Here is a 27820-nt window from a genome sequence, read left to right as displayed (position 1 = left end):
GACATCCATGAGCCCCTTGATGTCCAGGAAGTTAGCGGCGCGGATGATGGCGAAGAGCGTCTGCTGGTCGACTTTCAGGAAGTCAACGTCCCACTCGGGAATATCATCCGATCGCTTTTCCTTGTTGTCATCGTCTTCCGGTGCAGGAGGGTCGCTCTTGTGATGCTCGGCCCACTCGACGATCTTCTTCAGGATGGGACCTTCAATGCTCGGCAGAGGAACCATCTCGTCGTCGCCTTCGTCCAGGCCGAGATCCTCCAGCATCGTCTTGATGGTGGCGGACATTTTAGCCACTTTGGTGTCCACCTCAAACACTTCTTTGTCACTGCTTAAAAGCTTGATAGTCGTCGACATTATTTTTTTTTTAATTAAAAATTATTATTTTAAGTAATTAAATAATACTTAATTTTTTTTTAGATTGTTTTTGTTATTCAATCACAAACAGAAGCTGCCCGTGATGATTCTCCGCAGTTGAGGTTGTGTGAGAGACCGATTATGGTTTGTTATTTTCAAAGGTTAGGTTTTTAATAAAAAAAAAAAAAAGAAAAAAGTTTGTTGTTGCGTTTTGTCTGAAGCGCGCAAGCGCGCGCATTTATTTAAAAATCGCGCGAAAGTTTCAATATTTAAATTATTTTTAAATAATTATTTAATTATTGTTATTAAATTATTTTGAAGATAATCTCAAATATCAATTGAAATTTGTGTTTATAAATTAAACTAATTTAACTATTTATTTAAATTTATATTTTTTATTTATAATAATTTAGTAAAACGTTTTTTAAATATTTTAAAAATAATAATTACAAATAAGTGTACTGACAAACAACAATAATACAAATTACAGCTGTCATTTAGATAATTTAGATTACCAAAAGGCTGATAAAATATTTAAAGTTTAGTGCTCAACTACGAGTTCTTTGAAAATAAAAATCAATTAGTCACATCATGCATTAAAAGTACTTTAACCAAGAGAATATAATTAGTAGTATTCAATAGAGTGTAATTCAGGTAAAATTTTATCTTTATTCGGTATTTTTCAATCTATTTTTAGACAAAAGATATTTTTCATACTTTTCTTTTCAAAGCTGCGGATTATATTTTTCTTTGTATTGTGCCGAAAATAACAAATATCTTTTGTTAATTAGGTGAATCATTAGCAATATTCCCTGTAAATATTTTTCAATGTCTTTTTCAAAATTATAATAACAATAAACTTAGCAATACTAAAAATTAAAAATAAAAATTATTTGTTAAGAATAAAAATAAGTGATGGAATAAAACAAAAATTATAAAATTAACTTTTTATTATTTTTTTTAAATTCACATCAGTCCAAATTTTCAGTGTTTAAAGTAATAAACATCACGTGTACGGAATAATTTATAATAATCAATAGTTGCTCTCTATTGAATAATTGATTGTGTAATGCGAAAAAAAAAAAAAAAAAAAGTATTACAATATGAAATAAAATTTTAGAAAAAAAAAATATCAAAACCTGAATTAACAAAAATTATTCTTTGAATTATTTCTCTTCAGAACATTCTCCGGAAGTGGAAGCTTGTTCTATCTCATCAGGATTTGGGGGTAAGGGCACTGGCTCGATGTTGAAGGTTTTTCTGATTTCTTCAGGAGTCTTTCCCTTGATCATGTTGGCGACAGTTTTGCAGGTTACTTCCATGAGCCCTCCGATGTCCAGGAAGTTAGCGGCGCGCACGATGGCGAAGAGAGTTTGCTGGTCAACTTTCAGGAACTCAACATCCCACTCGGGAATATCATCGGTTCGTTTTTCCTGGTGGTCATCTTGCTCTGGTGTAAGTTCATCGTCGACGTGTTTCTTGCACCACTCGACAACTTTTCCCAGGATCGTTCCATCGACATTTGGCACAGGAACCACTTCATCATTGACTTCGCCCTCCATGCCGAGATTATCCAGCATGGTTTTGATGGTAGCCGACATCAAGGCGACTTTAATGTCCACTTCAAAAATTTGTTTATCACTGCTCTGGAGCTGCACTGTTCCAGCCATTGTTGATAAATTTAACTCACTAACTTTAAACACAAGAAACTAGTGACTGTAAAGTCTACTAGCAAGTAGTAGGTAATTATTAATGTGCAAGACTGTTGCAACTGTTTGCTTTGAAAATTTAAGCTCAAATGATTTCGGTGATTTGAGTGCTGGGTTTTAAATGCGATTTGATGGAATTGTACAAAAATGGCTGCTCACAGTGGGAGAAAGTAGTTGCAATTAGAATTTCTCTAATTGGTTGGGAAATTTTTGAGGAAGTGGTCATTTTTACCTGACTATACATTATCCTATATGTTCTAGCCCGCACTGCGTACCTCCATTGTACCTTTTTCAAACTTTTGATCTGTTGTTCAGATTTCAATTTTAGACACGTAATGAGTTTATAATGAAATTTAAAATAGACTTAACGTAATTAACTCAAATGTTATTTAAATTAGCCGACGTTCAATAATCCCTGGTTAAGAAATCTAATTTGAAATGATTTCAAATGATTTAAATACTATATATAATAGATATACAATTAATTAATATGAAGGTAATCGTTTCAAATGATCTTTTATTTCTGAATCAGGGATTTTTTTATTATTTTCAACAATTAAATTGTAAGTATAACTAGATACTTAAAGCAAATTGCACGCATCATTTTTCAAATCTTCTACATATGAAATTTTTTCTTTTAATTTTTTTATAATAATTTTTTCAATAAAAAAAATTTTCAGATGTCGGCTAATTTAATTTTCCTTCAACTCAAAAGTCTTCAACACATTCAATGATAATGCAGCCGGGTAAATTTCCTGAAATAATATGATTATCATATCAAAAACTTTGGAAAATAAATTAATATAAAAAATGTAAGACAGTTGTCGAGGTTTTTATATTAGCAGTTGTGTAAATAATACAGTGACGTCAAAGAGCTTTTAACTTACCGAAGATTTTGTTATTACTGGAGATTTACATGTGTAACATAAAAAAATCATAAAACAAAAAAGATTTGAGAAAGCGTGGGCTGACCAATATTTGATTGAGCAAATTCCGATTCTGTTGGTGATGTCATTACTTTGTCCCTTCTTATGGTTCGCGCTTTTCCCCGCCTATAGGTCAATCGTGTGCTGTAATCAGCCCACTAAATTGTTTCTTTCCAAAATAAAAAAAATCACACTTGGCACCGGAAGTATTTATGACTTTCTTTTAGAACTATAAATCCTGGGATTAAATAATTAATAATAATTTATTAAAATATTTTTTTTTTTTCTTTCATTAAAATTAATTTAGAAGAAATTTAATAATTTTTGTGACAAATAAATTATTGAAAAAAAAATTTCACTTTCAAATTTTACAAGTCAAATTTTTTCCTTTTATTTTTATTGCCTTAATTTATTTTTTATAAAAATTATATAATTTAGTTAAGATTTTTTAAAAATTAATCTATAATTTATGATCTATAAATATTTAAAAATTGATTAATAAAAATTTTTCAACCTTTAGACAGTGAATCGGTGAATGGACCGTACAACGGCTGATGAATAATCCATATTTTTGATTAATTTTTCAACAACACAGTGATGTCATTGACGCTCGATACAAATAAAATGAAAACCACTGATTCTATTTATTTCTGAAAAAAAAAGGAAAAACAAACAAAAGCAATTGGCGGGCTTGATTAATACCCTTATAACCAATTGATGTTTACTTAATAAACTTTTCTATTGGGGATCACAAACTTTTATCGCATGGATCTAAATTTGGTAAAAAATTTAAAAACATTAATTGAAAGTAAAATATTTAATTAAACAACAGAACATCGATATGAACTCATGAATTCAATCAACCATTCACTTTGATTATTAACTTTTTTACGATAGATGAATGGCAAGTTGTATTTTTAGTTCTATTGATATGTAAATTTCTTAATTTTTTGTCTTGCCATAAAAAAGATCATGAAGCTTCTACCCTACAGCAAGCGTCTCATTAATAACGCTCACTTCTTTATTATGAGCTCCAAATTATATGCTCAGTTTTAGTAAATCTTCTTCAGATGACGATGTAGAAATTTTAATCATCATCCTAAAAAACAAGTTGTATAATTAATATATTATTACAACGTAAGTATACTAATTTGAAGGAATTTTTGGATTTTAATTAATCAAAGTTTTAACAAAGATATTTGATAGTTTGATAAATATTTTTAGTAATTAAAATTTATCAAACTTCAGTGATCAAATTGCATGAAATAATGAGTTATGATATTTTTTTATGAAAATTAATTTAGTAGATATTTTATAATTTTAAGAATTTTTTTAACAAATAAAATGAGAAAAAAATTTACATTTAGAAAATTAAAAAAATAAAAAATCCAATTTTTTAGAAATAATTTTTCGGAACAAATTTATTTATTAAAAAAAATTAAAAAATTGTCAAGCGACTGCTAACTTTAACGTAATTATTATTTTTTTTTTTTAAATACTCCAATCTAGAAACTTCGTTAAATTTCTAGGATATTATATAACTTCTTTAGTTATATATATATATATTTATAACTCAAGCGTATAAATATAATTAATAGCAATTCAAAGGATATCATTAATTACGTAGAAGCTTTATAACATTGCCGAAGAATTTTAACAGTTATAGCTCCATTTAATAAATTATAACAATGGTGAATACCACAAAATTTCTATTCGATTTATGACGTTTCAATCAGCATACAGTTGATTTATTATTTGTAAATACTTCTACGTGTTCAATTGTAATTTAGTTAATTCTATTGCCAATCTAGAGAAAACCATAATTTGGAGTATAGTGGAAGTACTCAATTAGCCGTCGAGGATTTAAGATAAATCAATTGAGAGTGTGATAAATCATCGTAAAAGAAGAAATGAACCGAGAAGAAATTTATCTTAACTAATATTTAAATTTCTTTAACTAAAGAAGATAATGAAATTATTATAAAAAAATTGAAGCGGATAAGCATGTATCTAATATGGTAATGGGTTGAATGAGTTGCGTCTGCAATAGTGTCTTTTCCTCCTACACACACCACCTCCTAGACAAATCTGGACCACGATCGATTGTGAGGAATATTCTTGGTGGCGCCAGGATGTCTGGACACTGTCCGTGTCTCGTATAATGTCTATATAAAAGGTTTATTGCGCGTATTGCTTTTTACTTGCATTCCTAATCTAACTCTCGAGTTTAAAATTCTTTCAGCTTTATGCAATCTCTTATTTTATTGCATTTTAACTGTTAAATAATGTTACCACAGCAATAATAATAGACCTGCAATAAATTATGGATAATTAATTAATGAAAAATAATATTTATTATTTAACAGGAAAAATAACGAGGATTCTATTTATAAAAATCAACAATTTTATTATTTAAAGAATATAACAAGATTTTATTGTTTCAATCTTTAATTCTTGAACAATGAAGAAATATATTTTCAAAAAATTTAATTGTTTATTTTTCTTTTTACTTGCAGATAGGAAATAATTATTATGACGCTATTATGATCATAAAACATTTCGATTAATTGTTCGAAAGCATGACGCGTGTAACACAAAATAAAGAGTAGGAGGGGAAGGAAGAGAGTAAACTAGTACAATTTAAGGGGTGTAAATCGTCATGAATTGGAGTTGTTCTTACTTGCTCCGAAGGACTCGAATGAGAAAAAGCGAAGGATGAAAGCGAGATGCGAAGCTGGTGAACTTTGGGATGGAGAAAGATGAAGAAATAGTGTATCCGCGGTATTGTCGCGCGCGCAAGAACTGAAGGAGGGATGTGTACTCTGGGTACCACCGATATATTATATGGGGTATAAATACATGAATCGCGCAAGCTCCAATCATCATTTGTTCTCTGAATTTTCCAAAGTCAAAACTTGACGCTGGAAGTTATTTTTAAATCGCGCTAGGCCGCTTGATTTTCAGTTTATTGTCACTGTGCATCTTGATTTATAACGTGCAATTTCTCAAGAATAGTACTTTTTATCAATCGCATACAGTAGTTGGAATTGTTTCTGTTATAATTGGAGCAGGTGTAAAGGTGAGAAATTTTTATTTATTGCGTGTAAAAATATTTTATAAAATTTTATTTTTTTTTTTCAATAGAATTTTTTCAATAGAAATGTAAAGCGCGTGGGATGTAGAAGGACAATGATGCACTTGATTGTTGATTTTAATCAAAAGCGCAATTTTATTTAAAAACACTTTTTTTCGATTTCTTTCGTCAACGATAACTCACGAACGAATCAACCGATTTTGACCGGCTTGGTGGTGATCGACGTGGTTTTTCGATGTTAAGAGCTGATTAGTTTTTGGAATTGATCGGTCGAGCCGTTTGAAAGTTATTAAAAAAAAAACCACATTTGAAAAAATTTTTTTTCGCAGTTTTTTTAAGATTTCTCAAAATCTATCGGTCCGAATCGGTCCAACTTGTATTAAAAATCTAACTTCAGTCGAACCCTTTCGAATGGCACCAACTGCGATCAAATCGGTCAAGCCGTTCAAAAGTTATGAGAGGTTTACATACATACAGACAGACACCATCGCGGGAATAGTCAGGGAAGCTTCTTAAGACCTCAAAACGTCGAGATCTGATGAAAACTCGATTTTCGAAAAACGGGGTAAAAACAATAACTTCCTGATTTTTGAAAATTTTCAATTTTCTTAGCGGGAAGTTAAAAATTATTCTATTTGGCATAGAATAATTTTTTATTTTAATTAATCGAAGCTTATTTTATTAAAATTACTGTACCGGAAAATCAACAACAAATATTGACTTTAATGAGTCACTGATGTGACATTTTTTAATTGAAAAAAAAAAAAAAAACCTCCTGTTTGAGCTGCAATACAATTAAATTTGACGGAACAAAATCTTTAAATTTACTCGGTAATACAAGTTGAATTTACTTGGCATTTATTGAGTAAATGACTATCTTGTTACTATTCTTGTTAGCAAAAGCGATACATGCTCCTTTTATCTTTATACTTAAAGATTTCTAACAAGACAAACATGACAAATTGTATGACATCATAACAGCTCTTCTATATAATGATTGTTGGAATTTATATTTTAATAATTCGTCCGGAACTATTTAATGGAATAGTCATATCATTTTCAAACAATAATAATGTTATTAATTTACTTTAATCGACGGTAATATTAATAATAAGCGCATGTATTTAAAGTGTTATATTTGGATAGAAGATTTAATTTCACAATACTATATTACTAATGAAATTGGCGGTAATAAATTGCGTGCTCGGAATCCAATCAATTACTAAAGTTTGACCACGTCAAAGAATAACTTTCCCGGAGGTTTTCATATGATTAATATAGATTTGTCTATTCTTCCCATTCACACTAAATATCCTCATTAATAAATTCATTATAATATACGGCTCTTGATAAACTTTACCCTCCTCAGAAAGGCTTCATCATTTACTAAATAAATCCATAAAATCTTTCGTCAAATCATTTTTCATTTACTGTCTAACAAAAACTTTTTCTACTAATCAAATACTAATTGATTATGAGAAAGTGAATTTATCTTCGTGATTTTTATGACGTATAAAAAAAAAAAAACAATTTTTAGATATAATAATCTTGATTTTTATCTATAAAATTAATTTTTATTTCTTCCAGTTGGTTAATAATATGTCATTAAATGTCAAATCTTTTAACATAATAATGTAAATTTTAATGCATGCTTCCTTAAAATTTTAATTTGTATTAGAACACGCGATTAATAGTAAAGTCTATGTCATTTTTACTTTAACGATGTATACCCTACGTGACTCACCGCTCTAAATTTTTATCACACTATAACTATATATTAAAATTTTATAAAATGTCTTTTAGATTTTTTATTAGTGAAATAAAATAGTTTTATAAATAATTACTTATTTTTCAGTTTTATGATGAATTTCCGATGGGCATTATTAACTTTGACTATTTTCGCTTGGTGGTCCCATGCCGACGCTGGAAGATTAGCGAGACCCGACTGCGAGTATGTTTTTTACCTGAAAAAAATATAATACTAAAATTTATTTTTTTTTTTTTTTTTTTTTCATTTATTAAATTGGACCAAAAAAATACTTTTTTAAAATTGCACTTCAAGTTTTTTTCAATTTTTTTGATAAAAAAAATAAAAAAAAATTATAAAAATTTTAAATATCGGCTAACTTAATTCATCTGAAAAAAGTAAAAAAAAAAAAAAAAATTATTAATTATTTTTTAATGAATAAATATCTAATAATTAGAATTAATTTTTCAGGAAATTTGTTTTTCATCCACACTGCAGAGGAACGCAAGCTAAAAAACGAGTTATTGCAGATCCAACTAGCATTAACAGTAGCATGAAAGACGGAAACACGGAGAAATTATGTATTTGCAAGTACTTGACGAAAAGTGGCAAGAAAGAATTATTGGCTGTAACTAAATTATTAGAAACAATGCTTGCTAATGTAAGTTTAATTTTAGAAAATTTTTTATAAATATAAATTAATTATTATAATTTATTTAACTGTATTTCATTATCTTATATGACACACGTTTTAAGTTTTATTGATCTAGATTTTAAGTAATTGTCTGACATAAAATTTAATTTTAGGGTGTCGACGTGAACATGCTCTATGACACGTATTCAAATATGGGACTGTTATCAAAAGATCAAAATAATAATTTGAGATCCACGCATCTTACAAACCAACTGAGCAGAAGTAGTGATAATCTCGATTATAATAAACCGGATATCGACTTGGATTACTAACATATAACGACTAGCGAATAAACAATAACAATAACGATTAAGATGTCAGTATTTTACGCGATAATTGTATAACTTAATTCTATGAACTCTGTTTGCAATGTTAATTTATACAGTGCAAACGATCTTTTAACAAAAACCAGTCAATATATTTATGATATAAATTATTTTATGGTGAATTATTAACTAAAAATTTTAAATTCTTACATTGTATATATATAAACTCATGTCAAATATTATTTTATATATCATTTTAAGTGCACACTAAATCATTTCTCATAAAACTAATTATAAATCATTTTATTGAAAGTTTATTCATTAGGATTTTAGTTTTTAATCGAATTTACGAGCTTTTATCAAAATTTACATACTCAAATTTTTAACAGTAACTTTTTAAAATAAAAATTATTAAAGTTTTTAGTTGAAATAGAGATCATTTATTGTATTTTATAATTAATTTGTAAAATAATTTTAATCTAATACATTATTTTACTTAAAAAATTATTTTTATTTTATTTACTTTCGAATACCTTTTCTTATTTTTAAGTTTACCCTCTTTCAAGTTTGGCTTTCTCAAAATTTAATTATCAATAATGAACACTCCGGATGTTACACTTAATTTACTAAAAGATGTCTAAAAGAAGAGACAATTGTCTAGCCGATATTTAATATACAAGAGATAAAAACAACTTTTTTTTTATTATTTTAAAATTTATAAATTTTTTTTTTTAAATTATGTAATTTTTTTAAATAAATTCAAATATAAGAGATGATTTTTATGAAAATTAAGTTAGCCGACATTTAATAATTTTTAGAATTTTTTTTTATTAAAAAAATTATTGCAAAATAATAAAAAAAATTTGAAAATCTCCAAGTGCAATTTTTAAAAAATATTTTTTAGTTCCAATTTAATAATTAAAAAAAATCAAAAAATTAAAAACGACGGCTAACTTTAGTGTTATATGATTTTTTATCAAGTGACACTGAAGTTAACAGATATTAGTAATTATTTTATAATTTTATAGAAATTAAATTATTATAAAAAAATGTAATAAAAAAATTCCACGTGTGAAAATTAAAAAAACAATTAATTGTAAAAATTTTTACAAGCATTTTTTTTTTTATTGAAATTAATTTCTATTCTAAAAATTAAAAAAATTGACAGCTGTCAGCCAACTTCAGTGTCATTATATTATTATTATTATTATATTTAATTTAGTCTAAAATGCCTTGTGTAACCACCAGATGGTGCTGCATTATTGTGGTCGTTACAAAATTTAAAACTAGAAGTTTAATTAGAGTATAATGATTTTATTTGTATCTATTTTTTATTAAACATTTAATAGAGTCACTATTTAATAAATTTAATTACTAATCATGAGTAAAGACATAGGAGATAACTTAGACTGGGCAAGACAATTAGGATGTCCCCCGTCAGCATTGACAGACGATGTCAAAAAAATGTAAGGTTATATTTACTCCAATATTTTTTAATTTTATACTTTTAATAATTATTGTTAATATTTTTATTTATTAATTTAAGTTTAAATCATGGAATAATGAATTTTGTATGGGATGAAATATCGTCTGTTATTCAACCGGTGGAAGATGTAGTTGAATCACGAAAGAATTTATTGCTCAGCCGTCTCCAGACCCAAGCACCGGTGCCGGCTATTCAACATCTTAACAAGATAAAATTTATACAGAGTGAAAGAGCGCTTATTAAGTCACAAATTGATAAAACTGAAAATGAGTGTATGGCTACTTCGGATTCTCTTGACGAGAAAGGTATTTGTTTGTATTTTATTTTATAATAATAATAATAATAATAATGATCAATTTTAATATTAAATATTTTTTAGGTTTAAAAATAGCCAAATTAAAAAACGAACAAGAAAAGATAAAAATAAAGACTGGTGCTTTAAAGTTAAAACATAAACAAATAAATAAAGAACTTAAGTCATGCACTGACTTAATATCAAAATGCAATAAATTACTGCCAGGGTCCAAACATGAAATTGATGAACCTTCTGTAAATCATTGTCTCACTTTAGTTGGTCTAGTTTCTTCAAGACAGGACAAGCATGAGGTAAAAATAATTTTATTATTTCTTGTAGTAAATATTAATGGTACTTATATAATTATATATTGACTTTCAGGCGTTTAAACAAATTCATGAAATTTTAGGTCCAGTTGCAGTTCCTGAATTATGGGATATTTTATTACGAAAACGTATGCAAGATACTGAAAAATTCACTCGACTGCAATTAGGACTTGAAAATTCTGATAAGTCCCGATCATTTGATCAAATTTGGAAAATTGGTCTTGCTACTATTGAATCGCAAATAATTTCTGCTGTACTTGAAGCGATTATGCACTCTGAAAAATCAAATGAAAATATAGATAATGGAACTGTGCTTATTAATAAAATAATGGTGAGTAAATTTTAATAATTAATTTTTATTAGATAAAAAATATTTTTTAGGAGCTTTGACTCCATGGCCAATTAACAATAAAATAATAATAATAAATTTGAAATAAAATTCTTTTGAAGGTAAATGACTCAGATGATTTACTAACTTGGATAATGTTGAATATGGAAGTTGCTCAGCAGCTTTCAAAATGTAGAACTTTTCAGTTATATCTTGAATATTTTAAAAATTATAATAATGAGCGGAATCATTTATCTGAACGAGAGTCTGAGTTAATGAGTGATATTTATAATATTTGTCTACAGCTTGTAAGTATTTATTATTTAATTTTACTATTTATTATAAATTATAAATCTTCTAGATACTGACCTTAATTCTACCTCATCTAATTCTTTAATCAAATTCATATTATAATTAATATAATCATATTACAATTATAAAATATTTAACATTAACTAACTTTAAAATGTTTTTACTTTAATTTATATAAAACTACTCACTATTAATGTAATACTCTGTGCTTTACAGCCCTTAGGGAACACTTCGGCTGCTCAATTTTTAAAACACAGTAACTGCAAAATTTTTTTTAGTATTGCTGCATTTTTTATAACTTTTAGACCTTAATTTCAAGTAATTTTTCTTGAAAATATTTATATTCAAGTATTTTCTATTCACAAATTTAATTTTTTATCAATTTGGCGAGCAAACTTTTTTTTAATAAGAAAAATTTTAAATAATCTTAAAATTTTCAGTTACTGTGTTTTGAAATTGAGCTGCCGATTTGTTCTAGGGTCAATTGAATGAAATAAATCAATAAATAAAGAAATAAATAAATAAATACTGATCAGCTGAATATTTTTTTAATAGGATGACTATGTAACAGCAATTAAAAATTCTTCGAGTTCAGTAAAATCTGGCGGTCAATTTTTAATAAAAATAAAGGACAAAATAAGCGGTGAGTTAGCGATGATAGATGCGTTAAATAGCGAAGATAGTTCCAGCTGTATTGAGATCAGTTTAGTTTCTGAAATCACAGAATTTCACAAAAATACGGATGTCAATGCATTAAATAAAGTAATGCTGCTAGATAAAGTTGGAGCTTACAGGTACCAAATAATTTTTGCATCTTAGTTATTATAATTTAGCTAATTATAATAACTTAAAAATAATAAATATTAATTGTTTGCTACTTTTAGATACGCCTCAGCATGTATGAGCAATATTTTGTTAGTTACACCCTGCATAACATCAGCTATTCCAGTTTTTACTTCACCATTGTACCATTTAATTAATTGTCTGAGAAATATTATGACCAACAATTTATTGAAACAAAAGTTGGAGCAAATAAATCTGGAATATGCCAACCAACACATGATATCTATTAAAGATTCAGCTTTAGATTCGTCGAAAGAAAATGATATTTTCGAATTACTTGATAAAATAAAATATAAAAACGGGCTATGTCAGCGAGAAATAAAAAATCTAGAAAAACTATACGATGATTGGGCCACTCAACCTGTTCAAGAAGCTATGTCTGTTGTTGATGATACAGTCAACAGATTAACATATGAAGAATGGGTTAAACGTTATAGTTCATTACTGTTTTTGATGGCCAGAAACAGATGAGCTCTTAGATTATTAAATAATTAATTATTTTTTAAATTATTATAGCATGTAAAATAAAATAGTGATACTGAAATTAGCGGCCACATAGTTTTTAGTTTTATTTAAGAAATAAATTAAGATTAAAAAATTGCATTATATAGTTTTCTAAAAGTTTTGCATGGAAAATTTTTTTTTAAAGTAGTATAAAAATTTATAAATATCTGCTAATTTTTAGTATCGTAATATAATGCAGTATTTTTTTCAATAAATTTTTTTTTATACATTTAAGAATATTTTTATTTCATATACTCAATAATAATTATTGTAATAAATACAAGTATAGATATACATACATATAGGATAATGCAATACGTCATGTGGTGACAAGGGGCCACATGGTTCGGCCGTGCTTTTTTAAATGTCTACTTGAATGTACAGTAAAAAATCTTTATTACAGTTATAGTATGCCAAAACGGTTACACAGCTTTCGGGTATCAAGTAAAAAAAGATTAAGAATAAATAGTGATAAATTTTCAAACTATAAAATGGTGGTTCCAAAAAACGCTAAAGCTGTGCATTCTCAAAAAAATTCTAACCTTAAACAAAATGAAAACACGGGAAGTGTTAAATGTGTTGAAGGAATTGTTGAGTCTAGTGATCACATCAAAGCTGAATATTTAGATACTCCTGTCAAATCGGATAATGATAAAAAAGAGTACAGGTAAATTATATTATTTATTTATCCAAGTTTTATGTCACTAAAATCAGCTGACGAAAAATTTTTTTTCATTTTCTTTTAATTGGAACTAAAGAAATATTTTTTAAAAATTATACTTATAGTTTTTTTAATTTTTAACATGGCAAATTTATTTCTATTCATCATTTTAATAACAAAAATCCTCAAAATCATTTTTATAGACTTTTTATTTTTTTTTTCAGAGTAATAAAACTTCAAAACGGTCTAACTGCACTTTTAATTGCCGATACACATAATATATCCAATGAAAAAGACACCAATGAATCCGAAGCAGGTACTGATTTTTTTTTTTAAATTAATTTTTGACATTGTTAAATTTTTAATTTCGATTTTTTTAGCATCTAGTTCTAGTGATGAAGAAAGTGAAGAGGACGACGATGAGGAAGAAAGTGAAGAAGAGTCTTCAGAGGAAGAAGATGACGGAGAGATGGAAATGAGTGAAGAAGATGACAAACGACCTCAAGCATTAAAGAGGGAAGAAAAAATGGTAAAAAATTAAAAATTAACTATTTAATGTAATATATATTATTATAAGAGATTCCTATCTATAAAGTCACTCATCACAATATCTCGGGAACCATCAGACCTAGAAACTTGAAATTTAGTAGGAATATTACTTTTGCTATGCAGAGGTCAGCTAAGAACGGATTTTAAGAAATTCCTCTCCGAAAAGGGTTTGCGGGGGCTTTAACAATAAAAAATTCCCCTTTTTAAAATATAGCTCCTATCGACTCCCAATTTGATAGGAATCTTCTGTAAGAGATGTAGAAATAATTTACGATAGATCACCCCAAAAGAGGTTGTGAAGGTTGGCATTAACAATGAAAATTTTTAAGTTTCAAATTGTAGTTCCTACAGACTCTTAATTTGGTAATCATTTTCTACAAATGTTCAAAGAGTTCATTTATAATTTTCAACGATAGATTCTTCTGTGTCCGTATTTGAGCAAATTTCGGCGAATTTGTGTGAATCAGGTTTTGAAACTCTCAAAGTGATCATTTATAATTTTCAATTTATGCGAATTACGGCGAATTAGTATGAATTAGATCTTTTAGCTTGTGAGTCTGAATTTGCGTGAATTACGGCGGATTAGTATGAATTAGATCTTTTAGCTTGTGGGTCTGAATTGGCGTGAATTACGGCGAATTAGTATGAATTAGATCTTTTAGCTTGTGTGCTCAGCTGGCCTTTGGGGAGTCCCGTACAGCCAATGTTTGTACTGAACTGATTTAAAAAATTTTATTACCGTTGGAAAGCTACACTAACCCCGGGCGACATGGGCTATATTACATCATAATTAATTCAAACATTTTTGTGAAATACCCGTGTGAAGCCGGGGCGACCTGCTAGTTATATTATTAAAATTAATTTTGCAGATATTTAATAATCTTAAGAATTTTTATTAATAAATAAATTGAGTCAAAAAAAAAATGAGTAAAAAAGTTGACATGTAGAAATTTTAATAAATTAAAAATGAAATTTTTTAAAAATAATTTTTTGGAACAAATTTGCTTGTTAAATAAAATAAAAAAATTGTGAAGTGACAGCTAACTTTAATATCATAATTATTTTTTAATATTTTTAGGCAGCATGTGCCTTGTGCGTAGGAGTCGGAAGTTTCAGTGATCCGCCTGAAATTCCTGGAATGGCTCATTTTCTCGAGCACATGGTTTTCATGGGTTCCAAAAAGTACCCAACTGAGAACGAGTTCGACGCGTTTATAACGAAACGTGGTGGGTCGGACAATGCATCAACGGAACCAGAATTGACCACGTTTACTTTTGAAATAGACGAGAAACATCTTTTTGCTGCCCTCGACCGGTTCGCTCAGTTCTTCATAGCTCCTTTGATGCTGAGAGATGCAATTTCTCGCGAAAGAGAAGCTGTGGAAAGCGAGTTCCAGATGGGATTGCCATCAGACATCAACAGGAAAGAGCAATTGTTCTGCAGCTTGGCCAAGCCGAACCATCCAGCGACCAAATTCACTTGGGGAAATTTGAAAACTCTTCGCGACAATGTAACTGATGACAATCTTTACAAAAAGCTACACGAGTTTCGCGAGCGACATTACAGCGCTCATCGCATGACACTCGCTATTCAAGCGCGCTTGCCTCTAGACACTCTAGAAGACTACGTCAAAAAATGTTTCTCAGTTGTCCCGACAAATAGTTTGCCTTCTGAAGATTTCAGTATTTACAGAGACGCTAATTCTTTTGACACCTCCAATTTCCGGCGGATTTATAAAATAAAGCCGATTAAAGACGCTTGTCAGGTCGAGCTGACCTGGTCGATGCCGCCGCTTCATCATCTTTATAAGACAAAGCCTCATCAGTATGTATCTTGGATCATTGGGCACGAGGGCAAGGGCTCAGTGATCAGCTACTTGAGAAAAAAAATGTGGTGCCTTGATATATTCAGCGGCAACGGAGAGAGCGGCTTTGAACACAGTTCTATGTACGCGCTTTTTAGCTTGGCACTTGTCCTCACTGACGAAGGTCATGCTCACCTAAAAGAAGTTATCGACGCAATATTTTCTTACATTAATATGATGCGTAAATTAGGCCCGCAAAAAAGAATCTTTGATGAAATACGCAAGATAGATGATACGAATTTTAAATTTACTGACGAAGAACCTTCCATTGACAATGTCGAAAGCTTGAGCGAAAATATGCACTATTACAAATCTCTTCACTATATTACAGGCAGTGAACTCTACTTTGAGTACGATCCGGAGTCAATTCAAGCGTGCATGGACGTTCTCACTCCTGAAAACGTAAATATTATTATCCTTGACAAAAAGTTTGATGATTCTAAATTTGATAAAGAAGAGCCGTGGTTTAAAACCAAGTACTCGGACGAAGAAATTCCAGCTGATTGGATTGAGTCTTGGAAAAATATTGAACCCTTCCAAGAATTTCATTTACCAGAGCCCAATGTTTTTATAACTGATGACTTTACTTTAATTCCTGTTACGCCAATTGAAGCGCCGGTTAAAATTCATCAAGATGCTTTGTGTGAAATTTGGTACAAGCCTGATGCTAAATTTCGTCTGCCTGAGTGCTATATGTATTTTCAATTAATATCACCTGTAGTTGCGAATTCACCAGAAGGGTAATTATTTATTTTATAAAAATATAATTTTTTCTTTTTAATTAAATTAAATTAAATTTATTTTTTCAAGATCTGCTCTGTGTGGTTTAATGGTAGGAGTTTTGAAACTATTACTTGCTGAAGAATTATATCCAGCAATCGCAGCTGAATTGAATTATGAGCTGAATGCAAGTGAGAAAGGGCTAATCATTAAACTCAATGGATTTAATCAAAAACTCCCATTGCTTCTTGAAGCAATTATTAAATACTTGTCGAATATATCGGAGCTTGTTACAGAAAATTTATTTCAAGTCATGAAAGAACAGCAATTAAAAGATTATTATAATTCTTTTTTGAAACCTTCTACTTTAGGAAAGTATGTAATTAAAAAAAAAAATTAATTAATTATTCATGCAATTGTTTATTAATTTTTTTAATTTATTTATTTGTAGAGACGTCAGGCTATCTATAATAATGTTAAATCACTGGACAAATACCGAAAAACATGCAGCATGTAGCATGATATCATTTGAAGAGTTCAAAAACTTTGTTAAATATTTTAAAAAGCACATTTACATTCAATCTTTAATCCAAGGTAATATGACAAGCGACGACGTGAAGAAAAATGTATTAAAATGTTTTGATATTTTAAACTCCGGACCATTATTACCAAATACTTTTCCGCGAATACGAGCAATGTCACTGCCTTGTGGAGTCCATTACTGCAGAATTAAAAATTTTAATCCAACTGATTCGAATTCTATAGTGACTAATTATTATCAATCAGGATTAGCTTCTATGAAATTGTCTGTGACAATTGATTTATTGACGGTGAGTATTTGAAGCTAACACGATAATATTATTACTGTTAATCAAGTAGATCATATAATACAATTAATAATTTAAATAAAATGCTTTGATGATATAGATGATCATGGAAGAGCCTTTATTCAATCAATTAAGGACACAAGAACAATTAGGATACGATGTATCTTGTCTACTGCGTGATACATACGGTGTGTTTGGGTACTCAATAACTGTGTGTACGCAGGCGGATAAATTTAGTGTCGACCAAATTGATGATCGAATAGAGGCATTTTTAAAGTCTTTCTATGAAAAACTTGAGTCCATGTCGGACAAAGACTTTCAAAATCACAAAGAGGGCCTGATAAAATTGAAACAGTGTGCTGATGTTCATCTGAAGGAGGAAATAACTCGCAATTGGGCAGAAATTAAATGCGGCGAGTATATGTTCGATAGATTGACTCAGGAGACTGATGAAATTCATCGAATTACTCTTGAAGAGTTGAGAGATTGGTTTAAAGAGCATATTGTTGGTGGTAATAACTTCCGTAAGTTGTCAACTCAAGTTGTTGGAACGAAAAAGCATAATAAAAATATTAGCGACAATGAAATTAGTAAAGTTGAAGATGTTCAAGGTAAGAAAATTTTAATTGGTTGTGTTAATTGTTTTTTGGGACTAATTAATATTTATTTTCAGACTCAGCAGTACAATGCAATTATGCCTTGCAGTATCTGGATCCAGAAAATGACAAAAATAGTGAAATTTTTATTAAAAATATTGAAAAATTCAAGTGTAAATTATATGCCTATCCAGAACGCTATAGCAATTAGTTTTTATAATTTATAATTGACTTTTTGAATTAAATAACTGACTGCAAAGAGAAAAAAAATTTTTATCTAAGAACTAATTATAAAATTTCAATCAATTTTAGGTTTTGTTTTAATTTAATATAGTAAAAAATTTTTAAAAGAGCATATTAAAATTTTTTAAGGAACCAAATTGGGATTATTCTAAAAATTCTTAGCCGGGTAATTTAGAAACATTGCTGAATTCTTTTTGAAGTAGGAAAGGATAAATAAATGAAATAAAAAAATAAATTAATTTTATCTTTATTTTTATTTCATCTCAAAGTTCATTTGAAAGCTTAATCTTGGTCGTAAACAAAAATGTTTATGCTAATGTAACCAATTAACAATGATAATATTATTTTGTTATAATAATGTGTACATATAATATTTTTAGGATAGAAGGAGAGAGAGAGAGAGAGAGAACCGACGAAGTTATGTTACAAAATTCGCCACGAGAATTTTTTAAAATTTTTTTTCCGTCGAAGTATATAATAGTTAATCAATAATGTTGAAACCTGTTAATTAATATAAGCATTTCATAACACTCTTTTACAGTACACTCATTCCATCGCAGATATCAAGTAATTTAGTAATTGAAAAAAAATAATAGTCAAAACAAAAAATGAATTTTTAAATTTTAGCGTATCAGCATTAAATTTTTATTTTTTCTACGGGTAAAATTAAACATCGGCAAAATTGTTATTATTAACTTTTCCTTTTATTATTTTAGGATTTTTTATGTACTATTTTTCATGGGGACATTATATGGGACCCACGTGCGTTTCCGTCTACATCAATATAGTGGTTGAAATTTTTTTTAGTATTAATTCGCACATTGCTACAATTATACGTTGTGAAATTTCTAATATTATGTCTTACAACAAATACTTTTAATAACATAAATTATTCAACCAAAATAAAATATAAAAAAGCAAGATATTAATTATTAGTTAATAATATAACATAAAGTATTTCATTTAAAATAAAAATAATCAAAATTAAACTTAAATGTAAAAAGAAGAATATGCATTTTTTAAAGATTAATAATTAATGATAGCCGGTTCATTTTTGCTAACAAAATAAAATAAAAAGATATAATTATAGTTTAATAAGTTCAATATTTTTTTTCTATATTTTTGTGAATAATAAGAGAAATATGCAAGCTACTGCTCAAAGCATTTTTAATTCACATTTCTCGGTACCATATTATATTTTTGTATTGATTTTTTTTATCTTTTTTTTTTATTTATTTTTTTTTTTTTTTTTTTTTAATTATTTATTCTTTTATCAACTTGGCGCGTAATATTTTTTTCAAATGGAGTTTACAGATATTTTAATTACAATATACGATAGATTATGTTTAAAACGTGTTATAATATAGAATAAGTTTTTATTTTTTTGTGGGTCCCAAAATGCTACGAATATAACAAATAAATAAAGTGCATTAGCACTTTTTTTCTATTTTTTTCGCATCATTTCCATTTATTTTATTAAATGTTCAATAATGTGCATTATTATTAACTTTTCCATCATTCTTTATTGCATCGCCTTTTAATTTTCTGTTACTTCAATTATCGTGTATAGTAACTAATTTAAATATTTTATTTTAGTGTATTCAGCAACAGTAATATCAAGTGTGATAACTTTTAAAGTCATATTTTTTATTTTTCTTCAGTTTTTCATAAAATTCAAAATGCCATTAAGTTAATTAAAGCAATTGGCCATTAATTACCTCGGCAAATATTTATATTGTGAGTCATTAATTTCTTGATTTAAAAAAGTCGCGGCTTGAAAATGAAACAAGTACAACGCGGTACATTATTTTTTAGTCACAATTTTCTTTTTAAAATCTGTTGACATTTACAATCATGATTACATATTTTAATCTGAAAATATTTAATAGAGTTGTGTCAGTATTGGTTTCAATATTAATCATCAAATTACAGGAATATTTAATTCCAATTTTTTTTTTTTAAAAGCTCAATCCACCTGTAATTTATTTTTAAAGATTTTAAAATGGATTTTTTCAATTTCTGGAGGCACACATGCGCTTAAATATCTGGTAATGTCATTGAATGAACATTTATTGTTTAATTTATAGTTTCCAGTTGCCGTGTTCAAACTAAACGCACATTCTCGTTCAATCTCCAAAAAAAAAAAAATACAAATTCAACTTTGTAATTACGACTTTGTTATTTTTTTTTCTTATTAAAACGTTATTTGTCGTATAAAGTCATTGTCACAATGCATATAATTATGCAATAACAAATCTACAAAAATATAACATTTTTCAATCTCTTGATCTCACATTTTAATCAACGGCTTTTCATTTTTTTTTTTCTTGTATATTAATCCCGCTTTAATAATCGTATACTCTTACATTTTTCTTACTCCATTATCATTATCATAATCATATTATTTTATTTTACATGGTTCATAATATCAAACCATAGTCAGCCTTGTTTTTATTATCCTTATCAATGCCATGAGTTTCATCCAGATCACTTTTAATTATTACGTTTATTCTCTCCATACTTATTTAATTCAATTAAATGAATCAGATCTCTGAGAGTTAACAATCACAATTAATGATTATTAATGCTCATTAATCAGCATACTACACTCTTATTTACAAATTACTTCACACATAACTATTACAAATCATTCAGTTTTATCATCGCATTCACACTTGACTCATTCATACATCAGTGAGCACACTATTTTTCATTTTTCATACATAAATAACATACTTATAACAAATGTTATTTATTTATCGTTTATTCATTACTTAAACAGATTAAGTTTATCAGGCACGACAATTCAAGCACTCGTTAGTCAGCATTTGTATCAATTAAAATACGAGAAATCCTACCAGAATAAATCATTTAAATATAGGGACTCGTATATATGTATAAATATATATTTTACCTATATGAAAAGCATCAGTCTCTTTACGCCAATAATACCGTCTAGGTATCTTGTGTCTCATTATTTTTATTTATTATCCGTTCAAGTAAACACAATTATTATCACATAATAATGATGTTTTATAAAACTAAATGAGGCATCCGATAACAAGACCGTGCGAAGCGAGCATTTCATATAATACCGGAAAATATATATTTTATATCATGGTAAAAAAAAATAATCACATTCCTTAATAATTAAATACATATAACAGTTGACCATATTTCGTTTTATGTTTATAGAAACCAGCGTACAAACGCTTATCAGTCAAAGTTACGCATTTATCGTCGCAAGAGTATGATCTCTTTACTATGTTTTTTTTTTTTTTTTTTTTTTTTTTTTTAATTTGTTTGTCCATTATTTTTTTAACTAATGTATACGGCGATATTTTTGGCAGTGAGGACATGGTAATGATCGCTTTATCGATCTATTTATACATTTAGTTTATCCTTTTACATTTTCATATCTTTAAATCACACTCATTACTGTTTCATTTTTTATTTTATTAATTATTGGCCCCACCAGAACTTTATACGCACATCGAGCCATAGTGCACTTTTAATACATAGTTCTTATGTAACAAAAAAAATATACTTAAAGATTTCAAACGTAAACGCGATAAAAAAAAAATCCTCAGCCATAAATTTAATTTTTATTCTAAATAATTTTAATAAATTTTTTACAAATATGAAAAAAAAAAAAAAATATAACTTTAACACAAATTAACAAAACTCATAATAATAATTTTAATAATTATTGAAATAATATAATATATAATTATGCGTAATAATTAATTTTTTAATAAATGAATAAAAAAAAATAAATTAACGTATCAAACGTTACTTTAACTGTGCACGACCGCTCGATAGTCATATAAAGATATTAGTTGCGGTCTTTAGTTACATCCGAGAACTTTAAATATTCTTCCTCCACCCAAAACCCGAAATTAAAGTTAATTTCGGGTTAATTTAATTATCTTTTACCGTTTTTGATACATTTAAAGATGCATCGCCCTGGCCCTTCTCTACGGGTTTGCCACCACCGTTAACAGCACTCTCTGTTTGTTGATTAGATTCTGTTTTTTCTTTGGCATTTACGTCTTTCACCAATAATTTACTAAAAAAATAAAAAATCAATTCGAAGATGTTTAAACACTTTAAGTAATTAATTAATTAATAATTAATTAAACTTACGAGAAGGCATCTGCGTTGACTTCATCAACCGAGTTGTCTCGATTTTTCGAATCTTTTTTCATGTCATTCTCTTGATTTTTCTTAACAGCAGACTTTTTTTTGCTCGTAGCCTGTAAGTTATAAAATTAATAAATAAAAAAATTTATTATTATTAAGAATTAAAAAACTCGACAACTTACTTTCATTTGAGTTTTCTTTCCGCGAGTAGCGAGTGCATTGTTACCTCCTCGCGGTTGAAACATACGAGTATTTAAGCGTGGGAATGGCACCTAAAACAATCAATAGCAATTCTACATAAAATCAAGCTACAATAATAATAATTCATGCACTGGTTGGTAATTATTTTCAAAGACTCAAATATTTAAAACAAATACTACTAATTCTCACCAATGCATCCACAATCTGGAGCTCCAATAATAGGAGTAGCGTCAAAAATAAAATATACATATTACACTAATTGTACAATGTATTTTTAAATTATTTTAATTCACAATTAATCGCCATTATTAATTAAATATAAATATATAATAACAATCAATAAAAGATAATTACATCGTGCATCTTGCGAAAATTAATTAAAAAAAAAAAGATTTATTTATACCTGTTGAGGAAGTCGTCCGCGAAGATGGCCTTGGATTGGCTGAGGACCTTGGATCCTTCCAGGTTGTCCGTAGTTAGCGCCCCATTGACCAACGACGACTCCAGCAATTTCTAGTTGACCTCCACGAGAAGGTACAGGTCTGCGAATTAATTCACGCTGCAGAACGTTGACAGGTCGATTGACACGAGCACGATTTTGCGTGTCATTCAATGCAAAGTTAACTTGTAGACCTTTCGATGTTAGCGTCAGTGATCGGAATCCAGGAATCAAGTCTAAAAAAATTTAATTAAATTTATTAGTCATTACTATCTTGGTAACTGACTCTGTACATACTAATAATAATAATAATAATAAAATGTATTTATTTAAATAAAAAATTACTTGAAACTATTGGTTGTTGTAGAGGCCGAGCGTACACAGGATTAAATCCCTCGATAATGGCTTTACGCATTCTATCAACTTTTACTACGCGATCAATGTGGCCCCCACAGAGCTCAAGAAGATTTTTAGCCACTGCTGCACGAGCTACAGTGTGGTGGAACAGTTTTCCGTCAAAGAACAACCATGGGCAACACATCAGCCAGGGGATTGGGGCACCACAAGCATCGTTAGCCAATAAAGCTGTTTCCACACCAGCCATGAACAAAGTTGCCAATTGAACGCCACGGAATGTTACGAGTGGAAGCTAAATTTTTAGGTTTATTTTATTAAAAAAACATTCAAAAATTATTTTATGAGTTTTACTAAGTACCTGAAGATCTTGGAGGTATTGCGGGTTCATTAAATCCGGTGAAAATGCTTGGACAATAAAAGCATCAAGTTCTTGACGACGTAATATTTTTGTCTTATCCGAAAAACACATGATGTATCTATAATAAATTTATTAGGTTTTTTTTAGACAGTTAGAATTTTTAAATTTACATCCTTGTCCATAAATTAAAAAAAAAAAATTTTAATAAAAAAAAAAATTGACTATAAAAATAAATTATTATTATACTTTAGTCATAAATTTTATATTATAGAATAAATGATAAATACCTTAGTACGCAAGCCATGACCAGCAAGTGCTGTGGTACATAAGAAATATTCAACATGAGTGAAGTATCTGATTTCATGCATGTAAGGAATCCACGAAGTCGGCGGCGTTTATCTTCAATGCCAGTACTGAAAAATAAAGTTCACAGAATTGAAATAAAATTTTCAAATTGCTGTGCGGTACTTATTTGATACATTTAAATAAATGCACAGTCGACACGTAATAAAATCCACAGATACAAAATTATTAATAGACACACAGACTATTAAACACACAAATTTAAAAAAACTCTCCAGAGCAAGCTGTATTTATAAATAATGAATCAATGGCTAAAAGTCTCGTTTAAATAATTAAAGTACCAGTTTCAATCGACATGATAATCATTTTTATTCAAAGCTACTGTATAAATTAAAAAGGAATTTAAATATTTAAGTACTTACCCGAACCACAAACGTTGAATTGTCGGTACACCCCAGCCAATCTGTTCGGCTTTGATCAGCTCTGGTGTTTGGTATGGATTTGTTTTTGACCATACCCACTCTTTAATTACAATATCAGGCACTTCGATTTTTTCGTTATCTATTTTAAAAATGATAAATAATTCGTAGATTTAATTGATAAATATATTATTTATAAGCTTGATACTGAATAAAACTATTTTGTATTATATTACCTCCTTTTTCTTTATTCTTAGTAGCCATAAATATTTGATGATGAAGATTAAACAAAATAGCGTAAACCATTTGCCTCACCGGTCGATAAATGACATGAATAGATGGAAACTCCTGTTGATTTTCATCTTCCAGTAAAACGGGTAATTTAATTTCACCCGTCGCGAGAATTTGATAAATATGAGGAGACATTAAACCTTTTTGATGACGTTCAGAGGCAGTTCTCATTACTTCTGGCACAGTAGTCGGAATACTGACAGGTTTGTCAATGACTTTAGCTTGTCCCGTGGTCGGGTGTGATGGAGAAGTCACTGATGAACTGCTGTTAGAATTCGGTGAGCTTGTTGATAAATTACTGTGTTTACCATTAACAGCGGGCTCTGCAGCAGGCTGCTCGTCATCAGTTTTAACATCACCGTCTCCTTGAGACTGCAGTGGTGGCTCGATAACAATTTGTGGTGCAGCTTTAGCGTTTGCTGTTGCCTGATTGTAGGCATCCAAACTCTCACGCTCACTCTCCGCTGTTTCCGAAGCAAATCGGGAGGTTCCCATCGCACAATTTTCGTCAGGTGTCGTTGCTTCTGTTGAATTTTGTTGGTTTACAACAGGATTTTTTTTTTCTAGTTTGTGAGTTCCTGAATAAACATTTAAAATAATTAAAATAATTTTATAAGAGTTATTATTTATTTATAATTAAATAACAAACCTTTAGTTGGTTTAGTTGTTTTATAATGCAAAAATCCCTCCTTGGTTCCATTAATATAATATTGGACGGACTGATGGAGTTTAAAACATCTAGGATCAGACGTTGAGCCAAATACTTTTTGAGCTAATACGTCTTTGTCAGTCGATGGAAGGTCCTTAACAAATATTGCGATTATTTTAATAGATTGATCAATATTTGTTTTGTTTGGACCAGTTATATTGATATTCAATTTTTTATAAAAATCTGTAAGTTCTTGTTCAGTAAGAATATAATTTCCAAGCAATGCAGCTAGAATACACAATCGGTCTGATGGTATTCCAAGTGATTTATTAACTTCTGACATTAAATATTCTTTTGTGTCCAAAGATCCTTTGTACGTAAGTTTCAATTGTTCTGAAGAAAAATAACGAGGTGGATCAAAAGCTGCATACTCTCCGTCATCAGCAACAAGCCCATTAAAGTTATTTTCACGACAATAAGCTATTACTTCTTGATGATGATCATCCATACTACACATCTAAAAAAGCAATAGATAATTATTAAATTTTAATATCTAGTAAAAAATATTTAAACTCTTTAATCAATAATTAAAATAAATATTTACCACAGATACTTTTAAATGACGCAGTGCCATACGTAAGCTAGTACGTAAACATACAGGAGGTGTCCACCAAATTTTTGGTGGTGGTGTACCCTTAATAGCAATATGCTTTAAAACCTATTTGATAAATAAAAATAATTATTGTACTATAAATATATTTTTTTCTCTTTGTTTGAACAATTGTATTGTCTTGTATTTATACTGTCAGCAACGTACATTATCAACTTTATTACGCATTTGAAGTTGCTGCTGAATCCACTCAGAGCGACGCGGAACTTCATTACAGCCATTGAAAAACACAACCAAGTCAGCCCCTGACAGCTCAGTAGCTTGAATTAAAATAGCGAGAAACTGGAGCATACGATTCCATTGTCCACCGCAAGCCCAGTCTATTCAATAAAAAATAAACAATTTATTTATCTCAATTAATTTCTCTAACTTTATATCAACACATACCTGAAAAATATCCGCCGTAAAGGCGGTCTAGACAACATTCGGCATCCAAAACGAGACGTAATAATGGTGGGTGGGATGATTGAGCTTTGTTAAGGCGATTTCGCTGTCTTTGAATAACTTGTCGTGCAATTTTTAACAAATCCACGGTCACTGCACCACCAGGTGCGCAATTGCTATCTAAGAATGTTTGGAAATCCTGGATACCCATTGTAATTGTTTATTTTATCAGTGACAATTTAAAATTTCTTGTTGTTAGTTTAAAATTTTTTAATTTTGTCTTTTCAAATTTTTTTTTATCTCTTTATTAATTCCGTAGTATTTTTTTTGTAATTGTTTGATACAAATTAATATCTTTAATCCAACATATAAACTCGGTATGTCTTGAATAGAAACCTGTAAAATAAAAGTCAAAAATAAAACTATTAATAATAATATAATTAATAATTGGCGATTAGCTTTAAGACATTAAAGTAAAATGTTAACGCTGGTAATTAATTAACAATATAATTAGTTACTAAAAAATAATAAATAATTTAATTTGATAAACAATTTATAAATATCACATGATAACTAACTAGTTTTAATTACGTAATGATTAAAAGTGTCATAATAGTAAATAAAAATAAATTATTAAATAAATGGCAGCTTTTAAAAATTAACTATTTATAGGAACGCCATTGATTTTGTTTACTTGTGGACGTAGCAATAAAATTAATTGATGTATACCTATATTTATCGCCACCATAAATACATAAATATTTATAAATCATTACAGCCAATAAATTAAGTATTAATTACCTTCATTTACTAGAGTGATGAAAAATTAAATAAATTACTGCATTTAAATTGCTCCTGATAATTTATTAAATTAATCGGGTACAATAAACGATTGAAATGATATGTATTTTATAAACCGGCATGGCGATAGTGGACTCGGGGAAAAAAGAATATATAAATTTAAAGACAAAGACAGCGGTTACTTATGCAAGCCTATCAACTGGACTCGTGATAATTTTAATGTAATTACGACGTCCACATTATTTTTCAATATTTAAATATTTATAATTAATGCCATTGATTGTTATTATTAATATTTATTTAATACTCACGCAAAATCCAAGAGAATCATCGTGGCTCCTAAAATGTATATAACAGAAATCACACACACACACACACACTGCCAATTTTTTAACGTGTGTGCTTCTTCATCTCTTTTTCGAGTATGGTGCAAATTACACGACCAAAATGGCGGAAAGAAG

General features: G+C 28.7%; 6 protein-coding genes across 8 annotated transcripts; 3 read left to right on the top strand and 3 right to left on the bottom strand.

Annotated features, from left to right (window-relative positions):
- Positions 1-511, bottom strand: LOC123261096 (S-phase kinase-associated protein 1-like; the record flags this gene model as incomplete). The annotated part of the gene is given in 1 exon segment (XM_044722589.1): positions 1-511. A coding segment is annotated over 1 exon segment (354 nt), but the record flags the coding sequence as incomplete, so codon positions are not given.
- A 778-nt stretch (positions 512-1289) lies between these two features.
- LOC123261097 (S-phase kinase-associated protein 1-like) lies at positions 1290-2169 on the bottom strand. Its single transcript, XM_044722590.1, has one exon. The coding sequence runs from the start codon at positions 2022-2024 to the stop codon at positions 1521-1523; it is 504 nt and encodes a 167-aa protein (XP_044578525.1). The 5' UTR covers positions 2025-2169; the 3' UTR covers positions 1290-1520.
- Positions 2170-5519: 3350 nt separating this feature from the next.
- On the top strand, positions 5520-9129 carry LOC123261098. Its single transcript, XM_044722591.1, has 4 exons — positions 5520-6068; positions 7939-8034; positions 8302-8491; positions 8638-9129. Exons 2-4 carry the CDS (start codon positions 7943-7945, stop codon positions 8794-8796), a joined length of 441 nt encoding a protein of 146 aa, XP_044578526.1. The 5' UTR covers positions 5520-6068; positions 7939-7942; the 3' UTR covers positions 8797-9129.
- Positions 9130-10027: 898 nt separating this feature from the next.
- On the top strand, positions 10028-12926 carry LOC123262108. The gene is made up of 7 exons (XM_044724149.1): positions 10028-10256; positions 10337-10581; positions 10656-10882; positions 10953-11228; positions 11348-11533; positions 12093-12331; positions 12422-12926. Exons 1-7 carry the CDS (start codon positions 10171-10173, stop codon positions 12849-12851), a joined length of 1689 nt encoding a protein of 562 aa, XP_044580084.1. The 5' UTR covers positions 10028-10170; the 3' UTR covers positions 12852-12926.
- Positions 12927-13190: 264 nt separating this feature from the next.
- LOC123262107 (nardilysin-like) lies at positions 13191-18380 on the top strand. Its single transcript, XM_044724147.1, has 8 exons — positions 13191-13551; positions 13770-13861; positions 13926-14074; positions 15173-16698; positions 16769-17053; positions 17130-17508; positions 17606-18116; positions 18179-18380. Exons 1-8 carry the CDS (start codon positions 13226-13228, stop codon positions 18310-18312), a joined length of 3402 nt encoding a protein of 1133 aa, XP_044580082.1. The 5' UTR covers positions 13191-13225; the 3' UTR covers positions 18313-18380.
- Positions 18381-22039: 3659 nt separating this feature from the next.
- Positions 22040-27799, bottom strand: LOC123262106 (constitutive coactivator of PPAR-gamma-like protein 1 homolog). 3 transcript variants are annotated; one of them, XM_044724144.1, is made up of 15 exons: positions 27671-27799; positions 26562-26954; positions 26322-26494; positions 26109-26222; positions 25505-26021; positions 24801-25433; positions 24568-24706; positions 24130-24255; positions 23843-23960; positions 23473-23776; positions 23092-23363; positions 22878-22898; positions 22670-22759; positions 22491-22600; positions 22040-22413 (listed from the first exon to the last, which is right to left on the bottom strand). In XM_044724144.1, exons 2-15 carry the CDS (start codon positions 26767-26769, stop codon positions 22266-22268), a joined length of 2973 nt encoding a protein of 990 aa, XP_044580079.1. In that variant the 5' UTR covers positions 26770-26954; positions 27671-27799; the 3' UTR covers positions 22040-22265. The 3 variants fall into 3 exon arrangements, with proteins under 3 accessions (XP_044580079.1, XP_044580080.1, XP_044580081.1); XM_044724145.1 differs by having other exon boundaries at positions 22065-22413; positions 22878-22892; XM_044724146.1 differs by lacking the exon at positions 22878-22898 and having other exon boundaries at positions 22065-22413.
- Positions 27800-27820: the final 21 nt, after the last annotated feature.

This window comes from Cotesia glomerata, linkage group LG3 (assembly GCF_020080835.1).
Source record: "Cotesia glomerata isolate CgM1 linkage group LG3, MPM_Cglom_v2.3, whole genome shotgun sequence".
NCBI lineage: Eukaryota > Metazoa > Arthropoda > Insecta > Hymenoptera > Braconidae > Cotesia > Cotesia glomerata.
The sequence above is the reverse complement of the archived record's forward strand: the minus strand, read 5'-3'. Positions and strand labels throughout refer to the sequence as shown.